Source organism: Lepisosteus platostomus, chromosome 4 (assembly GCF_059453375.1).
Source record: "Lepisosteus platostomus isolate fLepPlt1 chromosome 4, fLepPlt1.hap1, whole genome shotgun sequence".
Lineage (NCBI taxonomy): Eukaryota > Metazoa > Chordata > Actinopteri > Semionotiformes > Lepisosteidae > Lepisosteus > Lepisosteus platostomus.
In genome coordinates, this window is record NC_142614.1 from 66,961,509 (window position 1) to 66,986,781 (window position 25,273).

Genomic DNA, 25,273 nt, shown 5'->3' on the forward strand with positions numbered 1-25,273 from the left:
CATTTATAGAAAGCACAATACTTTGTTAGGACACAGAAATCTAAAATATTAACAAGCTTGGACATCAGCCTCTCATAGATGAATATACTCAGTTGTCTGTATTCTTAACATTTATTATCATTAATGTGTTCATAGTGGTTTGGCAATAAACTTCCATAAATAATTTCCCATCTCTTATTTTTTGCACTGTGTGGCATTTAGTATCTTCTTCATCCTTATGAGTAAATAATGATTGGTTCATGTCCGGATCCAATATGTTCCTGTTTGTTTTCCACCTAAAACACTACATGATGTGATCTAGAGGAGAGAGAATAAAATAATAATAATAATAATAATAATAATAATAATAATAATAATAATAATGCAAGATGCTCTTAAAATCAATTTAAGAACATTTTCATAACCCAAAAGCCTGAATTACAAAGGCAATTGGTTGAAATGAGAATCTAAACATATAAGGAGGGCTGCAAATGAGTGATAACCTCTTTGTTTTTCTGATAATACAATTTTATCTAATTGTATCCATCATCTACTCACATCTTTAAGGATTCCCTAGTTTGAACTTCAATAATGTTGCCTAGCTTCACCAGTCTGTCATAGTTTTGCAAAAGTATTCAGCTTCTTCCAAATCAATGTCCTGTTTTAATTAAAAATGATGTATACATTTTAATCACAGCTTCCACGTTCAGACTAAACACTTTTATGGGTGAAAGTTAAAGGTCAGCGAAACTTGGAACGAAAAGTCTCAAAGAAAATATTTAGATTGCCTATGTATTCACCTCTTTCACTATGGCAAACCTCAATTACTCTGCTAACAGTGCATAAAAATTATAGTGGTTTACATGATTTCAGAATAAATGCACCTGTATCTGTAAGGTCACTCTGTCAGGAAATGAATTTCTAGTAAATATTCAACCACAAAAACCAATGAGCTTTCACAACAACAAAATTTATGGAAAGGCTCAGATCATATTCAAAATACAGACAATATTCCTTTGAGCAAAGTGAAGCTCACCATTAAGAGGATACTCCAAATACTGCCTTAACTGGGCAGCCAGGCAAGGAGGAAACTGTTTAGGGACACCACCTTGAGGGAATTTGAAAATGCTAAATAGTTCAGTGGCCGATATGGGAGAAAATATCCATGCCTCAACAGTATCCCAGTCACTCCATAAAGCTGGCCTGTATGCTAGAGTACAGAGACCAACACTATTACTGTCTCAAACCCTTAATGCAGTTTGCAACGAAGCATTTAAGTGACAAAAAGGTTTTGTGGTCGTGCAAGACATATGTAATTGGAACAAAGCTTTGCATCTGGTAAGAAGCCAGCAAAAAAAGACAGAGGGGAAAAAAAGACAGGCAAATCTTAGGGTAAATCCGGCTTCAGTCTGTTAAAAAAAACTAAAATTGGTACCAAAAAATCACCTTTCAAAAAGACAAAGACCTGACAAACAAAAAGGCCTTATTTAAAGAAGACGGAAAATGTGAAGGATCTGAACATTTCTGCCCGATCAACTTGACATAATTTGAGCACGATTAGAGGGGCTGGTGGTGATTGCACCATTCAAGGTTGCAGGGTGGTAAGAAATGATCTGAAAAGACTACTGTAATTGCTGCCAAATGTGCTTTTACCACATGTCGACCACATATACTGTATACACATCACATTGCTCGCCTTATAGGCAATGTCTGTGGTTTTCTTCTTTATTAATACTTATACATTATCACTCACCGATCATGCTTTCAATGGGAGATGATTTACCAACTTTTGGATGGGACAAGGAAGAAACTCAAAGGTCTGGAGGAAATTGCCATTAACTTCCTTCGGCTTTCGGTTCAACATATACAATATATATGAAGTACTTTTTCTGTCCCGGCTGCCATTGGAAGCAGACACTGAAATAGACTTGGATGTCGCAGTTGGCACAGAGATTCCAACACTTTGAAGGTAAGAACTGTGTGTTACCGTTATATAATAAAATTGTAGTAACATTAAGAAATGCAAATTATTATTTTTTTGACCATCGCTATTTCATAATGAGGATTTCTCATTTTGTTTCAAAGAAAGAAATGTGATAATTGTTTGCCAGTGGTCTCAGTGCCCTGATTCATTCTTACGTTAAATGAAGTTGCTTGCTTTTAATTTACATTACTTTAAAGGAATACACATTTTGGATGGTTTTCAAGAAATTGATTTCTAATGGAGCATTAGCTCAATAATTGTGCTTAGCTCACATATCATTTAGAATTTTGTTTGTGAAGTTGTGCATGTTGAAATCTAGGGAGCAGATAGAAATATGTTGACGAGCATTGCAGTCTGCTTGCAATAAGGTATTTGTGAACAGATATTTTAAATTGCTTAAATGGTATTCTCAATGACAGACGCTTAAAAATGGAAAATAAGGTGAATGAAATTATTGGGCCGTGTGCTCTTTAGCAACAATTTAATGCAAAACCTGTAAGCTGACATAAAGAACCTTACAGTATATTAAGAAAGGCTGTTCACAGAGGATAAAAGAAACAAGGCACATGAAAGCACTAGGTTATAAAAATGGCACATTTATTGCTACAGAACGGTCATGTACATGACTTCATTGAATAACTACAGATGAAAAACAACAGGCGATGGCCTACAATGAGCTGGTTTGAAGAGAAACTCCAGCACACAACCTGTTTGGACACGTCTACTAATCAAAAATAAAAATACAACAAAACAAAATAATAATAATAATAAAAAAAACAAAATAAAAATAAAAAACTTTAAAAATACACCAAAAAACATGGAAAAAAAGTTGAGGCACTCAGCCACACATTGGAAAGAAAGTGTAACTGTTTTTTATTTTTTCACTGCTGCAGGTACGCGTGAAGCTGCACACTCCAGTCTGCGGTCGATCACTGAAAACACCATACAGTTTCGTCTCAGTAACACATGGTAAAATAACATCTTTAAATAGTAAAATAAAGTAACAAACTTTTACTTCGAATGATTCCAAAAATCTACAAAGAGGAATATTCAGAATCTGACATTTTTTCTTTTTTTTTTTTCAATATTCCTGGTATAAAAGGATTGCCCCTGCGAAAAATAAGCCAAATATATTTAATTTTTAGTTTAGTTTTTTTTTATTTTTTTGTAATAGGGTGCACTAGTCTATTTTATAGCAAAAGAGCAAAGACAAAGGAAGCTTTATAACAAAAAGCCAGGCACTGATACATGGTAACTCTCTGCTTATTTTTTTTCTTCACTTAATTGCATCACAAGTAACAAGAAGAATGGAAAAGGCCACAGTTCATATATTTTCACCATTACATATGTCTATAATACTCTGAAATGAACATGGTCAAACCAGCACTGCACAAAGATGAATTAAAAACGCATGAAAAACAAAAAGTCTACCCAAATTGAAGTAGTTGGCCTATAAGCCTTGGTGCCTCCTGCTTATTTTATTATTCTATGTAATTTATACATATATATTAGCATTTCCAGTCAGCCACTTGAATCAATTTTGTGCTTGTTCAAGATTCATTTCAAACAGTGACAGAAAGTTATTCTTTCTCATTTTCATCATTGTCAGTTTAGCCTCTTGAAAGATAGAACAGGGGTTCCGTCACCCCCACCCTCAATTTTAAAAAATGCAAGGAAACAAAAACTCCAATAAAAAAAAGAAACAAAACGGAAGACTGGATCAGTAAAAATTGCATCCTTAATTTTGATTTGACAGTTCATAGGCCTTAGTGTTCATTGTAGCTACATTGAAGACAAATGGAACCCTCAGTCCCCCCTCTCCCAAACTTAGAATATTTATTTTTAAATTAAATGTCAGGAGTGTTTTATCTTTTAAAAGTGGAGGTGGATCAGTTCATTTGCAGTTGCCCTCTCCTGCTTTGAGAACTGTGTCACAACCAATATGGCTGCCGTTGACTGAAGTAAGGACAACATTGGCAGTGGATACTAATTATTGATCTCATCCCTGTTCAGAAAATGTAGCCTTAGCTCGAGTACAGTCATGTTACCATGCTTTTGTATCTTGTCAAGTTTCAGCAATAAGTGTTAAACTGGCATTACATTAATATGAAACACATACCGTATTCTTTAGTCCTGGGTCTTACAGCACAAGAGTTGTTTGAGCAGCTAAGCAGCTATCAACCTTGTGATTAAAAAGCGTTTTTTCACCCCATTGTGTGGTTAAATGTTTAGTGCTCTTTTAGAATACAATACAAAGTGAATATCACCTGCAACTTGTTGCTTGTATGTGTATCTGATGCATCAAATATTGGACATTATACACAGAAAACAAATCTCTTAGAGGTGGGCGGTCAAGCTTGTGTTTTGTTCATAGTTAGCAAAATAACCAAACAAAATATAATGAGAACAACTCAACAGCAAAAACTATAAATCAAATTGGAACCTTTCCATTTCACACACATAGATTATTTCTGAGCTCACCCACTTATTCTTTGCACTGGAATAGAGGGATCTCTTCTACATATACTTAAGTGCTCTAAACACAAGAAATAAATTCAGTACTTGCTTCTGCTAAGACAACGTTAGCTGTTTAACAGGGAGTTGCAGAAAAATACTTGTCCCTTCATTCCTCAGCCATGTCAGTGACTTTTAAACAATAGTTGAACAGGTTTTTTTTTTTACAAGCTTAGGCTCGCAATGTAAAAACAAACGAATAAAAGAAATGCCCTTATCTTTTATTCATCAGACACCCACCCTTTAAGCCATACCAAGAAAGCATTTGACTAAACACTTGTCCATCAAGCACAAGTAGGTTAGGCTCCAACAATCTCTTGCTGGGTTGCAATACAGACACATTACGCTAGAACCTGATCTTTTGCTTACATACTTCAATGCTCATTCCAGGAGCATTGGGGAGCACAAAACTGACAAGAAAGCTTTTGAAGACCTGCATCTGACATGAGATAATAACAGCGAAAAACAATAACCTTTATTGCAAAAGAAAAATGTGCTTCATTAAAACTCGTCATAGACAATAGATTTGCATTAATTATTTATAGGCATTTAGGCCTCTAATGGTTCCAATTCATTTTACATGAAATTAAAATCATAATGTCAAAATGAATTACCAGAAAAGTACTGGACATACTTGGTCGTTTTCGCAAACACAGCCACGCATCATAACAGGAAAAATATTTGCTGTCAGCCTTAACAATATATTAATGCTGTTTTTTTTTTTACTTATGCTGGCACTTCAGTGGCTTCAGTGACCAATTAAAATGAAATGGATATAATGCAACTGATCCACCTCCACATCCCTTGTGTTAACCAGTCCTCCCCAAGCAAAATTCACATGTTCCCATTTCTGATGACTATATACACATTTTCTTCTCTCCAAATACAATTAAAATGGCAATGTAGATGAGCATGGAGCATGACAAAAATTTTAAATACCTTATTTTGTTCTCTGTTCCCCCCCCTCAGAAAAAAAAATGTTCCCCAAAATATAAACATAAAATAAAAAAAACAAATTCTGAAGCTTGAACCTCACTACATTTTCAATGTGACACATTTTCAACACACACTGAATTCAAAGTTTTTTAACAAAAACTGATACAACGTATTCTAAACACAAAATAACAAGAGTCTACATGTAAAAATATAACTTTTACATACACAATTTCAAAATAATGGTAAGTTTGCATTTGTTGCATACAATTTACAAATGTCTGTGTTTCCTTAACAGCTAATTAGCATTAAGTAGAGCAGATGGAACTCCGGTCCCTTTTGTCTTGTGGATGATGGTCTCTAGTTGATGAGATGTCACAGAGAGTCAACACTTCCTTCTGTGGCACTTCAGTGGGCAACACAAGCCATGTCTTTAGAAAGGTTACACTGAGGTGCTTTCGTGTGTTTCACCCCATCTTAATGAAACCACACAAATCCCAAATCTCTTTCTCCTTTAGAAATGGCACCTTCCATATTTACCGTATATGTATTTATATATATTTTCCAGTTTCAGTGCCTATGTTGATTGGATAAGTTAAACAACGTGAACACTGCTGTTGTCTCTGCTTCAGCGTTCCGCAGTTGGGTTTTAACAAAGAAACCATTAGAGACGCAGATTTGTTTTTAAAAAAACGAGAAAATAAAATCAGTTCTACACATACAACCACATACTGTACTGAAGACTACAGCGGCTCTTGAAAAAGCCATTTACTCATAAAAGCTTATAGCTATAATACAACGCTCAGTTACAGACGTGTCTCTCGCTATGAAAACGGGCTTGGAACTTGGGGAGTAATTTACTCAAAACAGGGTCGTTCAGGAACACGCCTTCTAAATTACATGTAAGCATACAGTACATTAAATACAGTTTATCCAAAAAATACTTTTTTTTAATTCCAGGTTATAAAAAACCTGACTGCATAGACCTAATGACTAACAAGTTCCCTAAGCTTGCATCCTAAAAAGTTCAGATAATGTCCTCCTCTTACTCTTAATGATATGAACTCTAAAAGGCACATTGGTAAAACTGTAGCATGTTAACATTGCATCTCTGGGGTTAAGGAGGGTGGGTCAGGGGAGAGAGGGCTGGGGCAGAACCTGGGTAAGACTATAAAAGCAACACGATGGACTCTTAGGCCCCACAGCTGCTGTCTCTCTCAATACCGTGGGTACAGCGTTGCCTTGTGGAAAAGGTACTCTGGGCATTTCACTGGTCGAGAAAAAAACCACACTGTGATTCTACACTGTACTCTGCCACAAAGCTGGTTTTAGACTCAAAAGTTAAAGAAAGAAAAAAACAGACAAATCAAAACGACCTTGCTAAATCCTGCAAACCAAGTTCATTCCCTTTTCTGACAGCAAGACAGCAACGACCCAGCAAATAAACAACATTCAGTACACTACCGACTGCTTCCCGTGTGCTCGTAAGATCCATCTGCTCTTCCCATGCAAAGGAATGGCTAATGATATCACTAAAGTCATAATCAGGACATTTGCTGGTTTAAGTAGCTATAGGGGCAGCAATGCTTTCCCTTCTTCTCCAGTATATAGAAACACTAGCCAACTAGAACACCAACAAATTGTTTTTATCTTTTCTATTTAGAAGTACACTTTTTTCATTATTGCAAGTTTTACAATTTCTTAAATTAAATATCTTCTCCTTTTTTCCCTCGATACCTACAAATTGATTATATACTGTTTTTTTTTTTATTCCAAAAGAAGTTCAGGCACAACTGCATTGTTCCACAGTGTGGATAAGATTGCCATTCAGTCTGAAGGCTGCACTCAACAGCTTGCAACGTTGTTAGAACATTCCTAATGATATGTTTAGAGAGTCGTTCATCAAGTTGCACTTTTTTCCTCTTTTTTTTTTTCTAGAAATCGGGAATGCTGAGAAATCTCTTGTGTCTGTGTTTCTAAGCTACTTTCGTTCATCTCTACTATACACAAGAAGGGGGTGGGAAAAAGTGTTGGTTGGTTGAGTGGTGGGATAAGGATAACGCTGTCAAAGGAACTGGTCGCTCATCATTTTGAAGAACTCCGGCAACTTGGACCTGTGGAAGAAAAAGGTAATATGTAGTAAGAATGTTGATTCTGGCCCATGAGTCAGTCTATTGTAATTCAATACAAATAAATGAAGCACAATATGTCACTGATATGAAGGATGCTTTACAACAATTAAAAACAGAAAAAACTGCAGATCAAATTACACATGTAGCCTTCAAGAACAGCTTGTCATGCATTGATCTGATTCTTGGAAATTCCAGAAGTATTTATTCTAGAAAGGCATTTCATGATAGGGCTGCTTTTGTTGTACAGACTGTATGATTCATGTTAGAGTGGATTGCTAGCAACCAAAACTTTTTGTGTATTTATGTTCACGTCCCCTTTTCTCTGAAGTAAGATAGTTCTTTTCTTCTACTTTTTATTTTACTTCAGTAAAATAAAAATCCGCCTAAAACATTGGCTTTATATAAGATTTATAATACTTTTAGAGGAGATGTACATGTACACAATTCAAACGTGTGAACATGCCAGATTTTGTCAACACATTCAAATATGGGAACTGGTTTTGTACTTGTACCTCCATGATAAATCATGACTCTACATAATTAAGAAATGTAAAATATGTTCAAGGCAAAATTCTTCAGCACTTTAATTTGTGATTAATCTTATGTATTTGAAAAACTGCATAACAACAAAACAATCTGGAATATTTAGTGGATTAGTAAATCCACCCAAAAAAACAGATACACACTGAATATCTCTCACTTTAACTTTACCCTGAAGGAAATCTCAGAATAGATCATTAGATTGAGGGAAAAAAAACTTAAAGTTCTATATATTTATTTTTAATGCCCTTTTAAACGTGACCTCTCAATGTCCCCTCCAACATTTACAGCTAGAACACAGTGTATGTGACATTATAGTTAAAAGAAAAAACCTTAAGTAAAACATGACATTATCCTGTTGGACTAATCACAATAAAACCCTGCTGGAGAGTGTTATTAAGACTGCCTAGTGACTTTTTGTAGTTTCTGTCTTAGTCCTTTTAGAAAACAAATCCCACAATCAGGGTGGGGGGGATTAATGAGGTACTGAAAACACGTTACAGATCACCCTTATCCGGCGTCAGTCAATAATACCAACGGACACAGTTCCACAATGCCCATACTAAACATCCAGTACAGTGCAGAATCGCAAAATTTGTCAAACACACACATTAAACACACACTTACTGCCAATCTGTTGTTAAAATGTACCCGATGAAATAACATAATGGAGCAACTGAAGGGGGTGTGCAGTATGTTCATCCCCATGGCTGCTATTAACAATATTTTCAGCAAACTGCATTTTTAACTGGAGATGGTATCCAATTTGTTCAAGTGAGATTATCAGAACAGACTGACAGGGCTGTAAGCACAGGAGATCTGCATGGTACAGTCTTGTCCCCTTTTAACTACTTTTTATCTTGTATCCTGCTTCAGCATGCATACGTCTGGGAAGTGTATAAAAAAACATCCATCGACTGTACTGTATGCAATGCAGTAGTGAAACTAAATCACTGTGCAGAGATTTCTTTTTTTTTGTTTTTCCTTTTTTTGCTCTTGGACTAGCTATTCATGGTACAAATGTGAAACAGCAGATTAGTTTAAGGTGAAGTATTCTGACCATTTTATGGTTTTCTTTTTACATTTGTCCCATGGGATTGGAGGCGTCCCCCATGCTGTGGTGTGCTCCTGCGAGGGAGAGCGGAGGTCCGTCGGATGAAACCTTCTCCTCCTCCCGTCTCTTCAGACAGGCTGCCTTGGGGTTCAGGTTCCTCTCTGCGGGCAGACACAACAAGCACTCCTCAGCCGAGAGCTCGCTCTGTGCAATCAAGGATGAAAAATACCCCAGTCGGCCCCGGCCAGCTGAGTCATGTTTAACAGCTGGAGAAGCCTTGCCTGTTCTTGTCCCCTTTTTCTTAAAAGACACCCTACGCTACTGAGGGGATTCTCTTTGCTCTGATCATAACCATTCTGGAAGATCAAGACCGCCCCCGGAACCTGGGAAGATCAGTGCAAACTCCAGGAAAGGATACAGAAAAAACTCCCTAGAATTATATGTAAATTCCTTAAAACAGAATGATAACCAATAAAGGGGATTGTGCTGTCTTATTTGTCACTATCCTAACCCAGGGAATTATATGATAATTCATAATTCAAAACAGCTTGTTCCCATTGAGTAATATCCCCAGAGAGGTAACCATATTCTTCATTTCCTACAGTATATTGCTCATATTAAAGTCAGCCTCCGTTTTCACATTGGCGCCGAGTAGTGTAAATGTGCCACCTAGTGGAGGCAACTGGACATTACCATGTAGTTATGAGCCTCAATTTCCAAAATATGAGCTTTGTTTTTTTTCCCTCATTTTGAAGACTTTCCATCCTTATTTGAAACTGCGTCTTTCAAATAACCTTTCATATGTTACCGTCTTGCAGAAAGGGAGAGCACCGATTGCCCATCAGAAAATTCCATTATAACTGTAAAACCTTACAACAACCTCCAAACTCTTACAGAGTGCACAGGTTCTTTTTCAATCACCAAGAAGCCAGTGACTGAGGACACAAACACACAATAACTTCTTGCTCCTTTTGACTTTGCCTTACTGACATCCTGCCAGAGTAACACTTGCAAGATGCTTAGTTTTAGAGGAATATGTTTGAAGGTGAGGGAGTAACGAAAACGGAAACAGACCATGGAGGGAGGGGGGGGGGGGCGATTTCTTTTTTAACAAATTTCATTGTTCGAATTAAGAAGATAAGAATGGTTATGAACAAGAGAAATCCATCTGACCCATCTAACCAGTTTTTGTAGTTAACAGTTAATTAACCAGCCATTTTTTGGAAAGAAACCAAGGTATCGGCCTCAACAACATGGCTGGGTGGCCTGTTCCACACTCTCACCCCCCCTTATGCAAACACAGGGACCTGTCCGAGGTTTATTTAAACGCGCTTTCGCGTAGTGGGTCCGAACTTCTTTAAATTGAACTTTTGCGTTCAACCAATTGCGTAGCGCGCGATTAAGACATCGCTGTCCCCCGGCCGGGCAGTGGCGGAGAACAGCGCGCGCCAGGCGGAAGAGAAGGAGCGAGAGAGCGTGCGTGCTGACCTCGGACTTGCTGCTCCAGGCTGAGGATGACAGCCACGGCCTGGTGCAGGATGAGCAGCTTGGTCTGCGGCTTGTCGCTCTTCAGGTGCAGCTGCACCATGCGGCCCAGCTCCTTGAAGGCCTCGTTGATGTCGCGCACGCGCAGCCGCTCCCGGGCGTTGTTGGCCATCCTCCTCTCCTTCTCCCGCTCGACCTTCTGCTCCGGGGACAGGTCCTCGTCGTCGTTATTGCTGCGGGGCGGAGACGGGAGGGAGAGGAACGCCACTTCAGTCGCGCACGGTGCGGGACAAGACAGGACACGCGCTCCTTCGGCTGACGGGAAAACCGTCCCAGTTACGGGTTCCGGTCGCAAAACGACAGTACGCCGTTGTGCTGATTCTACAACTCAGACTAAACAGGCAGAAATGGCGTGTAGCTGCAGTAGCCTGACCCTGGTCAGAGTCACTGGTATTCTCAAGCCCCTCAGCTCAGTATATGAAAGTTGAAGCGTCTTGCGCCATGCTTTGCACTTAAAAAAAGATGCCTCATCATTTTCATTAGGATTAAATAACCAATGGAATTTAGGGAACATTAAAATTCTTAAGAATGTCAAGAATTGTTTCATTTTCTGACTGTTCTTGAGTGAACAAGACTAACACGATATTGGATAACTCTTTTTAATATTTAAATTAAAGTCAAATGAAGGTATTAAATAAAAACAGTATGGTTAAAACATCTATGTATAATGCTCTATGATAGGGAGCTGCATCAGTGTGAGTTGCAAAGGAACAGGTAGAGGTTAATTCCACATTGAAAAGTGGAAAGGAAAAAAAACTATAAGCAGAAATCTTGTTTTTTCCTTCGGTTTACTTTTTCATTGTTACTTTCCTTCGTTCCACCTTGATTTTGAGTGGAACTAACCTCTCCTTGATCTGTTGTAGCTCCTGTCAAGGAATATATAGAGGCAGTATAAGAAAATATTTTAACTTTCTTGTTGCAAATTCAGGAATATACAACTAATCCTACACCTACAACTATCTTTTTGGCTAATGTAGCATTAATCCAGTACAGTATATTACATTTGAGATAATCACCATTCACCATGTTAACAGCTTAATATGAGACCAAACTCAAAATCATCAGACCTTCACTGATATTGCTATAACATTTTCAAATTAGGCCGTAAATTGATCAAATTAGTTATCCCAGGTGGAAAGTGATAAACCCCTTCAGGACAGAATCTGTCAGAAGGTGTTTGTCCTGGGATGTTTTGCACAGAGTGCATTTTGCGATTTGGGCATATTTCCCTACACTCATGTGTGAAAGACAGCTAAAACCAGGCTCAAAACCATGGAGGACTGTGGTAACCCCAGGGAGATAGGAAAGGCTGCGAGGAAGTTCAATTCTCGATGGGTATACCATAAGAAACTGCCACCCATCTGAAATGAAAATCAATTTGGAGTGTGGGAATTTCTCTAGCATGCAAAACTGAATTAATTAAGTTATTTGTTCAAAAGCTTTTTTTTTGCCTAAAGGTGTTATCTGAAAGTAACAATATGCAAACAGGTATTTTCTTTATTAGTTCAAGTACTGTATGTATCAATTTAGTGGAAGGCTGCCCAGAAGAACGAAACAGAGATCATCTGTTCTATAATTCATAACGGAATTCTTGTCAGACACTGAGCTGTGAATATGCTCTAAATACCCAGTACGAAGCCTGTGTGTGTTTGTGTGTTATGGAAACGATGTGGTTAAAGTGGGAAGTGGGGTTTACCAAGTTTTTGATTTAGCTGTCCCTCAAAGCACATTGTTCACTTCATCAAAATCCAGCGAAGGAGTTGAATGAAGCGAGCGCTCAGGTTACGGTTACCTAGATCTTGACCTAGTAATTGACTTGAGGTCCTTCTTGTCCTCGTCGATCTTCTTCTCATCCAGGGACTTGCTGTCCTGCAGGTTTTCGTCACCCTCGTCTTCGGATTTGATCTCGGAGCTCACCGAAGAGGTGCTCTGGCCCTGGAGTCCCGTGGAGAGGGCTGGGGAAGAAGGCAGTGTCACCAGGGAGGCCTCCCTCACACGTTACAACACTATCCACACACTGCCCACAAACCACTGTATGTGTGGGGGTTCTGAATGCTGTAGGGTGGAGGAGGACCTCAAAGGTGCTATAGACCGCTGTAAAATTTCCGGCTGCTTAAGTACAGTGAAAGGCTTAAAGTTGCTGGAGTAAGTAAATAATGAGTTCAATTAGTTCACTGAGAGCAGGAAGAAGGAAAACCAGACTCTCTGAGACTGGAGCTGTAGAATTTCATTAAAAAACAAGATCCAACTGTCTATTCATATCACGTCATTGTATTTGGACGGCTGCATGAAATATTTTGATGGATGCGTGATTTTTTTTACAGAAAATCAGGATGCTGGTTGCTATTTTAACCACTTGGTTTCCTTACCAGTGGACCAAACAGGTAGTGAGCATTAAAGGTTCAGCTGTACTTTTCAGATTTCTGGAAATATTTAATTTCCCTTTTCGCATACGTTTAAAGGGTGGACATAAACTTTGGAGGAGTATTTCTTTTATATGAAAACAGTCTTTCTTTTTCAAAGTATACTTTTAAGTATAGATTTAAGATTTGTGGATTTGTGTGTCTACTAAATCAAACACATACACTCATCATCACCAAGTCACTTTCAATCCACTGAGTAAATTACTTTGCTCTCCAATTCTAAACAGTACGACGATGCACAATGTTTTGTATGTCTGTGATCACTGGCTTGATATCTTTCTTAAGATATCCTTCACAAAGATAATCTAGAGTGATTCTGAGGGATATCCTACATGCTGAATCGTGGAGATGATTAGCCAGAGTAACATTTTTTTAAATTTGATTACTCAAGCAGGAAAATGTCAAACAAAATTAAAAACAAACAGTGGTGCAAACCACTAGTGAGAAGGGATTTATTTGTATGTGTGCGTGCTGTCAGAACTCTTGGGAATTGTATATATTCAGCTGATTGGTCTTCAGACAGGAAGAGAAGCTTTGGAGTGAGGTTGGATTTGGGTACAATAGGTTTAATCTGAGGCCAAGAAGCATGCTGTCCAAACCCATACAAAGAAAGGTCCTACATTATTATGCTGGAGAACACTATCTCTTTTTTCACGGTTGGTTTCAGCTCGCTAAGCTACTGTCAAAATAAAACAGAAATTACTGTTTTACTAGTTCTCAAGAAAGCTGTTGCCTTACACATATAAACAAACGTGTGAAAATGTGAGCTGTGTACTCTTTTAGCGGGCTGTTTCCCATTAAACAAGCTTCACATTCCCTTGTCTCAGACAATTGTGTGCTTGTTTAAATACACTAAATGCATGAACAGTATTAAAACGGTGTGACATTTTTCACATGGCAAATTTATAAATGTGTGATTTTTTCAATATATTTTCACCTTCAAACTCAACATGCTCAAGGCTTGTTGTTTTATTGTCTCAAGCACCGCAAAAGAAGCTAAAATTACATAACATAGCAAGCCTACTACACTAAATGTCCCGTTGCGGGCAGAAGAAGTATCAAACCAACATGTAAGGTGTAAATGTTTCAATTCCACAGCACTTCCGGGCATGGGAAGTATATCTAACCAGCTTGAACTGAATAGGCTTAACAGCTTTTACACAGAATCAGTTTGTTGTCCAGGACATGTAATGACAAAAGAACAAAATGGTGGTCAGGTGGCCTTCCTGGTGTAAGCGGGAATCCTGCTCTGCTATGCAGTGAAACTGCATTGTCATGATCATTACCAAGCAGGGAGTTCATTTTTAAAACAGATTTTGAATAAGAATAGTTTTGGGACATGTTTTGTCAAGCAGATAATGACTCATTGTGGGCATAACCGGAGCCATCACAAGAAATAAGGTAAAAGTCTGAAGCAGGTTTATGCAGTGATAAAAGCTGCCAAGATGGATGACAAAGTAAATCTGTATAATGGTTCCTAGAACCGTGTTAGTTTGAATTTTAAGAACAAAATGGCTGTCATTCAGTCATATGGTTTTATGCCTCACTTCAACATATGCTAATTGCTTTGACGTCGTCTGAATGATACCTGTCAAGTTGAAAGTTTATTAGCTACACAGTTTTTAAAAATGGGGATGGATTTCCCCCAAGCAGGTGATGACCCATGACCCATTCACTCATAAAGTCTCACTCAAATGTTTAAGGCTTTAGTCTGAAACAGGCATACCTTTAAGTATGATGAACCTTTCCAGATTTTAAGTTAGCTGGTACAGCTGTTCTTAGGACAGTAATCTGAGTTCTGAGAACAAAATGGTGGTCAAGTGGCCACTGGGGTTTGTCCAGGAGAAGTAGGTTCTATTCACGTTAGAACGATAAGCTCCTAAGCCTGAAACGTCAGTACTCAGATAGTGTTATGGTGTGCAATTCACCAAGCCGTTATTACCATGCGCTTTTAATACAAGAGCCTTGAGAGTGAACCTCTATTTGTTTATGAATACCAAATTTCATTCCAATCAACAAAAAGAGGTTTCAAAGAGGTTGTTCAAATGTTTGACAAATCCAAGCCTGCAGCCAAACCACATGACCTGCACTAACACTGCACACTGAGTCTCACACCAGTACTTAAATTGGAACCAGAGAAGAAAATTTATGAAGATGTTCTCAGATTCTGTGAAATATCCAATATTGCATCCACACACTATGGCCTATGTTCACCCAGCCTCATGTTCACTGAGACAAAACGTACCGTATGTCTCCGATTTTGGTGAAGTTTCGTGAAATGTTATCAAATGGGTATCATTTTTTAAACGATTAAAAATAATAAAATAACAACAATAGGTTTCCAGCAAACTTAGTCGAAAGCCATAAAAAACAGCTGAACCACAGCAAAAGAACAGCACTGTGTGTGGGCTCAACTTGCACAGACACTGATTTAATTTTCCAGTATTCCCTATGCAGTCTTATACAACAGAAACAAACTCAACACCCCCAAGTCCTCTGTGCTGTGCTTCAAGTTTCACTGACACAATATGAAATTTGGGAAGCAATGGAGGCTTTTGGGATACATCTATCTCTTCACTTCAGGGATGGGACATACAGTCTATAGATGATTTAAATAACTAATCCTGCACTGAATCAACATGGCAGTAATATACATTAAATATGTTCCAGGGCTCATGAATAGAGTTTTGATTGCCACAATGTGGTACCACCTTTCAAAATGAGAGGAAATGAACAAAATGAGAATACCATTCAGTTGACGTTTGTTTGTTTTTTTTCCACTTAGTGGTACTGTACCCCACTGCTTCATTTAATCTATTATGTTATACAAATACCATTTATATGTATGGGATGGGCACTCTTGTAATCTCTTTTCTTTTGCTTAGGAATTATTCTGTACAATTGCTAATTAATTTCCACATTTCTTTAATGTTATTCAACAACTCATTAGCTTGTTGGCTTGGCTTCTGTAGATTATGTTGCCAAGGAACGTTTTTTTTTTTAAAAATAGAAACGCATAAGTACAGTACTGAGAGAGACCTATTTACACGTTCCTGAAGAAAAAAGCCTTTTTTTTTCCATAGGTAACAAACGTGTAAAAGAAATGTGTTTTTCGACCAAACTCCAATATACATTTTTAACCATTTTGATAAAAGCAAATGTAATTAATTACATGGGAAACATTCAGGATTGCCTGTGCTTGCACTGCCGTCTTACCAACACACTTGGGAAACAATGACTGCCTCAGGGAGGCCTGCAGACCCTCTCAGACAGAATGTCAGAGAAGCCCCACTCACCCCTGTAAGGATCCTGTGGCTGGCTCAGATCTGGTGATGTTGCTGACTGTACTGGGAGCTGGGAAACAGGCACAATTGAGTGACTGCCCCGCAACCCCACTCCATCCTCACGGTGTGCTCCAACCTATAAAGACACAACACGGTCATCGCAAACAACACCTCCGTTCTTCGTCTAAGCAAAGGAGACTGATCTTATCATTTGTCAAGGTGATCAGAGCATTCTGAAAATGCACGAAGATAAATCACATGAAGGGATGTGCCTGTTTTGTTTTTCTTTAGACAAAGGCAAATATTTCAAAGGCCAACAAGTCATGACTTCATGTCATAATCTGATATTCTTGAAACTATAAAACGCCTTTAAACTAGCTGCTGTTAAGCAACAATATCTGCCATTTTCTCATTATAGCATGAGCTTGCTGTCTAAGGTTAAACTCCACCTGGTCTGAAAAAAGAACAATAATCAGCAATAAATACATAAACAAGCTTAACTATGTCACAATACAAGAGATTGTACAGTTAAAGAACTCTGCATATTATCAGCTCATTAGCAAGAGATAGATAAGACATTCTGTAATTCCATCTCGCTGAGTTATGAATACTTGAAGTGCGTATTAAGAGTCAGCTTCCAAAACAGATGCAACCCACTATGAAGCAGTGCTGGAGTTCAACAGTAGAGGGCAGCATTCTCCTGTTCAAAGATGATGGAACACAGACTACCTCAGTTTAATACCTTCTACTACTGACAAACAAGGCAGAGCTGCTCAGGCAGGTAAAATACAAAATTATCTCCCAGGGTGCCTCAGCAGAGTGCGCTGATTCACATCCATCTGTCTTCTATCATGTCCGCCAACAGAACTGACAATTATCTTAATGCCCATATGCTTAATTGTGGGCTTCCTAATTCCCCTGACAGTATCAAGAGATCCTGCAGGAATTGTGATTTGGCACAAGTTTTTCATTTTAGGGATAAAATTCTAGGACCTGCCATTTTTTTCTCCCCTTGTAATTCCAGCTAAGCCTTTGACAGCACTGCCTGAGATGTCACATGACGCCTCCCCACTTGATGCAAATATCAGAAAATGTCGAACGGCTTTACTGGAACACATAGCTCATTCCAAGCCAGTGTTTGTTTGCTGTGTTTCATCACAGAGCAGCCCCCAAATTCACAATGGCATCATCCTGGCTCAGGATATAAGGGCTGGTATACATATTTAATAAATGTTTTATATTTAAAAACTAAACTAAATTAGTATCATGATATGAGCTCACAATAACAGCACACTGGGAATATGGTTTTCAATGTACCTTGTCATTCTTGCCATTGTTAATCAGAACCATGGAGCTTCATGTGTTTGTGGTAGGACTGATTATGCAGTGCAGAGACACTCAGTTTCTGGGTCAAGTGCAAAATTTCATTATATCCAGCAACCAAGCAGAAAGTGTAACAACCCAGCCTTTTTGTTAAAAATATAGAAATAGGACAGCCCTTGCCAGTCCAGTGTGTTTCTTGCACTATTGTTTTAATTTATTTCTATTTGATTTATTTTAAGCAAAAGCTGAAAAAAAACTGAGAAGAAGCCAAATTCCATGACCCATGGGAGTTTTTTATATATAACAAATGTACCCATTTGTACGACGACTCCTACCATATTCTCCTAAACATCACATTTTTGTGATGTGTATGCCGTAAACTTTATTGTAAATTTCACAAAACATCGGATCAGCAAGTCTTGTGTAATCGCAGAGTTTCTGTTGAAAAAAATCAAATCAAATAATGGAAAACCAACCCATTCTCAAAAAGATCAAAATAAAAAAAAGATGATATTTAAAAAACTTTTCCTTTTCCCATCAGTTGAAAATGTCATCCTTGATTAAGCAAACAAACCAATCAAAAGAGAAACGTGTATCCTGATGGACAAAGTGGAACTGATGATTGAGACTGTAATTTAAGATTAACCAGAAACCAGATTTTTTAAATGCAAATCCCCTGATTTTTGTCTGTTTTAATATGGTAAGATTAGCGATTCATTTTTAATGAACTAAAGAAAGATGTCTTCTTTGATTTGACATGAAGGAATTTTATAAATACCACAGAAAGGGATCTGTAGAATTATCACTACAACTGTATAAAATAAATACTGTACAAAATTAGTGAACTGGGAGCCTGCTAAAGACTTTACAATGGAAAAAAATAAAGAGCCTTACAATATTTACGCCTTAACAAATGTTGTGTGTTTAGAAATGTGCATTTGATCTATGAAAGAAATTGTGTCTTTTTAATAGACACGATTTCTTGAGTTTTAAAAGTATTTTTTTTCAGTTTACGCTTTACTGCAAATACCATGAGCCCTCCCACCATCACCCCCCATCCTCAATACAATAGTTTTTATTCCCAGTACTTGTAACACTGGCTCCATTCTTAAGCGATGAAAAGTCATGGCCAAAGACACCCTTCCCACTGATATCTGTTGGCTAATCCCCAAAGAGCACAAGCTACCAGCGCAGAGGCCCAGCAAACTAATTGCAGGTTAGCAAAGCAGAATATGGATTACAATGTTTACATGCCACAGAACACATTTGCAAACAGCCCTGATGTGAATGCTGATGACAAAGCACAGGCCCACGGTGCCACGGCTTTCAGCAAGCAGCACTATTATGTCAAGGTTTCGAGCAAAAAAAAAAAAAGAAGAAAATACACAAAGAACAACAAAAGAATTTAAGTTACAATATCCTATGTGCCAGAAGTGAGTTCAATTAAAATCTAACATGACACAGCGCAGCCTGCATTTGGATTCAGAGTCTCCCCAAATTCTGGCACAAAAACAAGTTAAATGTATGTTTCACAGCATGAAATTACAAAGCTGGTTAAAAATTAATAACCATGACGACAAATGGCATATTCCAGAAGTCAAAGAGGCAGAATTGAATGCGAGTGTGATGTGGACTGCCTCTTTTAGATGATCTGCTCTTTATTTTGTATTTTTTAAAAACATATCTGGAGATTTTTGTATTCCTCATTCCCAGATTCAGATGGACTCACCGTCAAAACATATGCATAAATTAAAGATAGCAAACATTCTCTGCAGAATGAAAATGATGGCTTTTTATTCTGAAAATCTCTCAATGTATTCCTTCCCCACTCTGCGCTATAAAATTGTTTGGAGTTAATGTAACTCACCTGCATTTTCCAAGAAAGTAATATTTTGTATTTATTTGGGGCATTATGAATTAAAGGATAATGGCAGTGATATGCTGTGGCAAAAGCTATACAGAAACTCAGGCTACTCTGTGATTACCTGCAGGGTTTGTTCACTCATATCTTGGATTGCTCTCTACAGCCTGCTTAAGCACACTTAAGAAAGTGACCCAAATAATAAGGACAACCCAACAGACATTTTAAGAATAAAGCTAGATGTTGCTTGGTTTTGTATTGAGACCTGCCTGTGGGGTAAAAACGTTTTGACAGGCAAAAGAGCTCTACTGAACACTCAGCCTTTGGTAATAAGCAGGGCCATTTTTCCATACACGAAACAACATGCTGCATTAAGATTAAAGAACATAAAATGTGACACAAATGATGGAAGGGCTTTACTAAGTTTACACAGACCTGCAAATAAGACTGCAATCAAAGTCACTTTCCACAAATGCTCTCTTCCTAAATGCACGCATTACAAAGTGGGGCTCATCTAGTCATACCTTTTGCACTTAAAGCTGGCAATTGTTCCCATATGTATCACTCCCATCAACAGATTAATCACAGTTAAACAGAAAAAAGGGAAAAAAAAAACTTATGAAGTAAAACAGTGACGTGGCACCGGCGAAGCAATTCAGAGTGTGAATTAAAGTAACAGGCAATTTCACAATTAGAAACATGTGTCGGGGGATTTAAAGTAACAGAAAAATAATAGTAAAGAGTAGTTCTGAAGCAAAAATGGAACAAGACACACAGAACATTTTAAGTGCAATTGTCTTAATATATTAAATTACTTTCTGTGTTATAATAATTTGATTAGCAGATTCCATAAGCATTCGTGTGCCGTATCAATTTCTGACTAGACTACATGCCTGTGAAGTACAGTATGGCCTGAAGGAAAGTGAATTGAGCCGGTGTAAACTTATTTTAGGAAATAGGTAATTTTAAATAAATGAGAAACCATGAACGTGTTGAGCATGTGACTCTGTAAGCAAAGGAACACAATCAGATGTAGTCAGATGACAGTCAGATATAAGATGACTGTATTTATTATTTACTTTCTGAGTTACATGATTTGTGGGAAAAAAACCAACTTTTTTAGAATTTACCAGACCCGTTATAATGCTTATTACTGTAATCATTCCAAAGATACTGGTTTTTACTTGTATACAGTTGCACAACAAAAGGGTCATATTTTAAAGCTTGAATATACCATCAGTGTTTCCTTGAACAGAATTCTGGATGTTGCTTCACTTTAAAAGGAAAAGTGTTTTTCAAATTCACAGAACAAACAAGCAAAAAAGAAATCCATCAAAATGAAATATGATAACATGAGACATTTATAGTTTGGACCGTTTACCAACAACTGAAACGTGGCCTGAAAGGTTTCAAAAATGAAATATACTTTAAATGAACAGTTTATGTTATTCAGCATGCTTGGAACCCGTAGACTTCCCCTCCAATTTTAATAATAACATGAACTTAGACCCTACTGTATTTAACAGAGGTGTCCAGACCCAAAGAAAGGGTACAGTTGAAGAGGGATCAGAGCACGGCACAGGTATTGAACTCAATTTCCTAGTTGTGGTACGGGACAGCTTGAAAAAGGAAGTTTAATTTGGCTAAAACCATTTTCTCTGATCTTTGCCAAGTCCTGGAATCATTGTTCCCCGACCATGCTCAGAAGAAAACAGACCAGGAATGCGTTTCCCACTGGATAACAGCTGCTAATAATTCTGAACACACTGAAAGTGCAGATGTAGCTTCTTTAGATGTTAATTCAATTAAGAGAGAACCTCTTAAAACTCTTTATTGGATCTTTAAAAAAAGAATGGGAGGATGTAACTAGGTTGGTACACTGGTGTGGTACTGGTATAGGTAAAAGCACAGTTTCTTTGCACAGGCTCCTAATGTAGTTAAATCTTTTCCTGGTACAAACTATATCTGATAGCAACAGGTACCCAGCAATACAGAAGAGAGAAGGAAAAATGGTTGAACTTAAAATGAGGAGATTTTTAGAAATTCTCAAATCCATTGGTAATCACTTGCGTTCCTTGAAGTAAAACAAAAATGGTTCAAACGTTTTTTTTAATTGAATAAGATCCAAGTTTCAAGTGCACTTTTGAAGTTTATGTTTCATTATCCATTGGAGGACTAAAAATGTGCTCTATTTTAAAACCAGAATTTCTAAGAATTTATACATTGCTTGTATAAAAGATTCTTATGAGATATATATGAGAATAGTTTAAGACAGATGTTAAATATTGTCACTTCAGGGTTTATGGAAATTATAAGTTAGCATTTATTGAGTTTTGAAAACTTTGTATAGGATCATGCAGATGAGAGCATTTAAAAGGTATATTCAAATACTTTGCTGTAGCCATGTATGGCAATGAATACAATTTATCTTGCAGACTTATCAGCTTCAGGGGGATCTGTACCCATTTGTAGAACACAGATCCTGCTGTTACCAACATACACACAATATACATATCTCCCACTAGGTGGAGTATGGAAGCTATGTCAAAAACCGTTTTAATATGGCTTCTGACATTTCAAACCATTGGAAACTGAGCTGAAAGCCATACATTGCAGGTTTAAAATTTCTAAAACACAGCACAATAAAGTTTTTTTTTTTAGATTTGTGTACCTTAGTGCATTTTTACAGTATTAATTCATTATGTTCCTGATACCTTTGTGGGAAAAAGTTAGCACAATCTCCCACGTGCTTCATGTAAAACATGTACTGTACTCAATAATTATTAATAGTATATTTAATTTCATTTACACTAATCTGTAAAGTATTTGGATTCAAAGTTATGAAGTAAAAGTACTATGCAAATAGTAAAACAAATAAGAGGTCATTTTAACATTTATATTGTACCCATATTTTCCATCAACATTTCAAAATCAAATGTTATGTGAATTCTAGCATTTCATGTGACAATTTTTGTACAATATTAAATTAAATGTGGAGTAACTGGGGACTGGGAATTAGACTGAGGTGTTAAGAGACAGGCCCTGCTTACAGACTCAGATCCTGTAAAGCAATACTCATCCCATTAACACAGATTGTTTGTGTTAACACTCACCCTGGCCTTTAGGAGACAACTTTAAAGTCAGGCAAAGACTAGAAGCAGATGTGTTTGTGGGAAAGCAAATGTTTGTTGAGAGGTGTTTTTGAGGAGATGAATGCAATTTCTTCTTAACTGGAAAAAGGGTAAAAAAATTTAGCCCATTAACTAAAGTGGACCAATGCCTGGAACAGTTGTTTTCAATGTAGTATACTGTTTTTTTTTTTGGTGTAACACTTTTGTTTCATGTCTACACCTGCAAAGCCCAGATGAATTTTGTTACATGAAAAGCAAAAACAAAACGTTTTGACACATGACTACTGTGTGTAAGTCTCTATAGACAGAAAGGGTTAATTTAAAAAGGGAATATTTAAATGTTGAACAGAGTCATTGTTCTCTCCAGCACTGCTTTATGAAGAAAAACAGCTCACAACATCTCCGAGGAAGCAAGGAGGAGAAAAAACTATTTGCTGGCAACAACTGAGAAATGTCTTAAACAGAAACAGAAACACTGCTAAATAAAACTTGACAAACAGTAAAAGTTGTTACACAAAAAATGATGGTTGTTTTGTCAATCTAGTAAACTTATTTGATATAATTTAAAGCTTAAAAGCTTTCAAATCTTGCAATAATCTGCAATTATGTAACCCAACTGATGTGCTACATCCTGCAGTCATCACCATTAGAGCTTCCAAGCAAACTCAACGGTTGCTCTTAAAAACAGAGACGAGAATTTTCTTTTGCTAAAACAGGAAAGTTCACTTCTATTTTTAAAAGCTAAGGATCTAATGGTTTTTGACCACTATCTAGTCTATAAAACATGTACTAGAGCTTAGAGACTACTTATCAAAAAAAGAAGACAGAATTTTAAAAGGTATTACCGGATCTTTTTAAGCTGTAATACCCCAATCTCCCTTTCTAATAGGCTGCTCGTCAATATAACCTGCTTAAAAGAACACTTAGTCCAACTGGGCAGTAATAACTGTGTAAAGATTAGCCCATGATACCGTCACCTAACAAGGCAGTGGCCAGGGATAATGAATCTCAGATGGATATTTGTTTCAGGAAGCGTGGTTCTCAAAGGACAGGATTGGTGAGACAGGGTGGGGGTGTGTGGATATGTGTGGGGTGTCGTTAAATCATTATATTGGAAATGATGCGCATTAGGAAAGGAGCTTTAAGAAGTTAAAAATCCCAGGCTTGCACATACTGTAGCACTAAATTATACACCACAAACATAACGGGCTGTAAGACAAGCGGCGTTTTCTAAACAGGGCTGAAAAAAGAAAGCAGTTGCAAGCTGCTTTCCCACTGCAGCACCGAAACATCAGCCACACTTCCCCCCTATTACCCTCAGAGCTCCCTCCTTCAGCTCACCATTGGAGCACCTGCTTTCGCAATGACCTCAGTCTCTCATCTCCAGACTTCAGGCATGTAACAAAGCAGCTTTCCAAACAAAATCCAGCTGTTCCTCATCTAGATTTCATCTGGGGGCGGGGGTGGTGTGGCATGCGTTGCCCAGGAGATTTCAACCAGGTGACCACTTCCCACCAGTACATCCTAGCACTCTTTCACCTAGCAACATCCCCTTGACAAAAAAAAAGAGCCGCACTCGTACACTTGAGAAGGACGTACACAAGCTCCTCTTTCACAACATGTCCTCCAATGATTAGGTGTGGACAAAACTTGGTTATTGCTTTTTTTTTACATAACTACAACAGTTTCCTGCCGAAGAGCTGCAATATGATTCCCAAACTGCTTCACAGGATACACAGCCTTAGCTTCTTCAGAAAAACAACTTTGTTACTTGCACATAGTTCTTGTCTAGCCCTTTTAATACAGGACAGCGCAAGCCTTGCATGGGGCAGTGCAAGTAAGAAAGAATTAAAAAATAAGCTTTATTATTATTTTTTTAATTAAAGCTTTAAAGTATTTACAAAAACAAAATAAAATCCACTACTCTTTATTCATGTACTTTTTTAGAAAAAACTAAGTATACACAATATGGAAATTCATTAAATGTTTTTGGTGTCATATGGTTTAATTGATCATTCATGACTGACTGTGATGCAATCCGGCGACTTGCATAAGCACTAAATCGCCTCTTTAGTTCACTGGGAACTGGTGATTTAACCTGTTAAATGCCAGGCATGGTCAAAATCCCAAAACAAAAATGCAGAGTAGAACAAACACTGTACCTTCTACTTATCAAAAGATGAAGGCCTTCATACATCAGTGAAGTATGTTGCAGCAACACCTCAGTGGTCCTCTAAGCACTGCATACAAGGTTTGTGTAGACCACTGCTTTGGATATAAGCAAGTGTGGTGCATATGTGCAAAAGATAAATGTTGTATAGAACAGACCAATCTCTGGGTAGATCCAAGTGTGATGGTCTAGGCTAGAATATCTGGTCCATTCTGAACTTCACTTTGCGGCAACGTGACTCCTTGATGTCACAAAATGTGACACCCTAGTGATACATCATTCATATCCTCACTTCATGCCCTTGCTCATTCTGCTCGTGTTATAATGAGTTTCTGTGAATGTCCGACTCGCCATAATTGAGCTCCGCTAAATATTTTGACTGGTGAGCTGTGACCACACA

General features: G+C 37.6%; 1 protein-coding gene across 14 annotated transcripts in view; it reads right to left on the reverse strand.

The window, feature by feature from the left end:
• Positions 1-2,539: 2,539 nt before the first annotated feature.
• tcf4 (transcription factor 4) overlaps positions 2,540-25,273 on the reverse strand; it is a 209,463-nt gene continuing 186,729 nt past the window's right edge. For 7 of the 14 annotated variants that reach the window (XM_088630366.1, XM_088630359.1, XM_088630360.1 and 4 more), the window contains 5 exons: positions 16,401-16,524; positions 12,474-12,636; positions 10,625-10,854; positions 9,165-9,297; positions 2,540-7,524 (listed from right to left, as the gene is read on the reverse strand). In XM_088630366.1, coding sequence (XP_088486492.1) covers positions 7,476-7,524; positions 9,165-9,297; positions 10,625-10,854; positions 12,474-12,636; positions 16,401-16,524 — 699 coding nt within the window. In that variant the 3' untranslated portion in view covers positions 2,540-7,475. Of the gene's footprint in view, positions 7,525-9,142; positions 9,298-10,624; positions 10,855-11,524; positions 11,548-12,473; positions 12,637-16,400; positions 16,525-25,273 lie in introns of those variants that run through there. The other 7 variants (XM_088630367.1, XM_088630363.1, XM_088630364.1 and 4 more) reach the window with 4 other exon arrangements.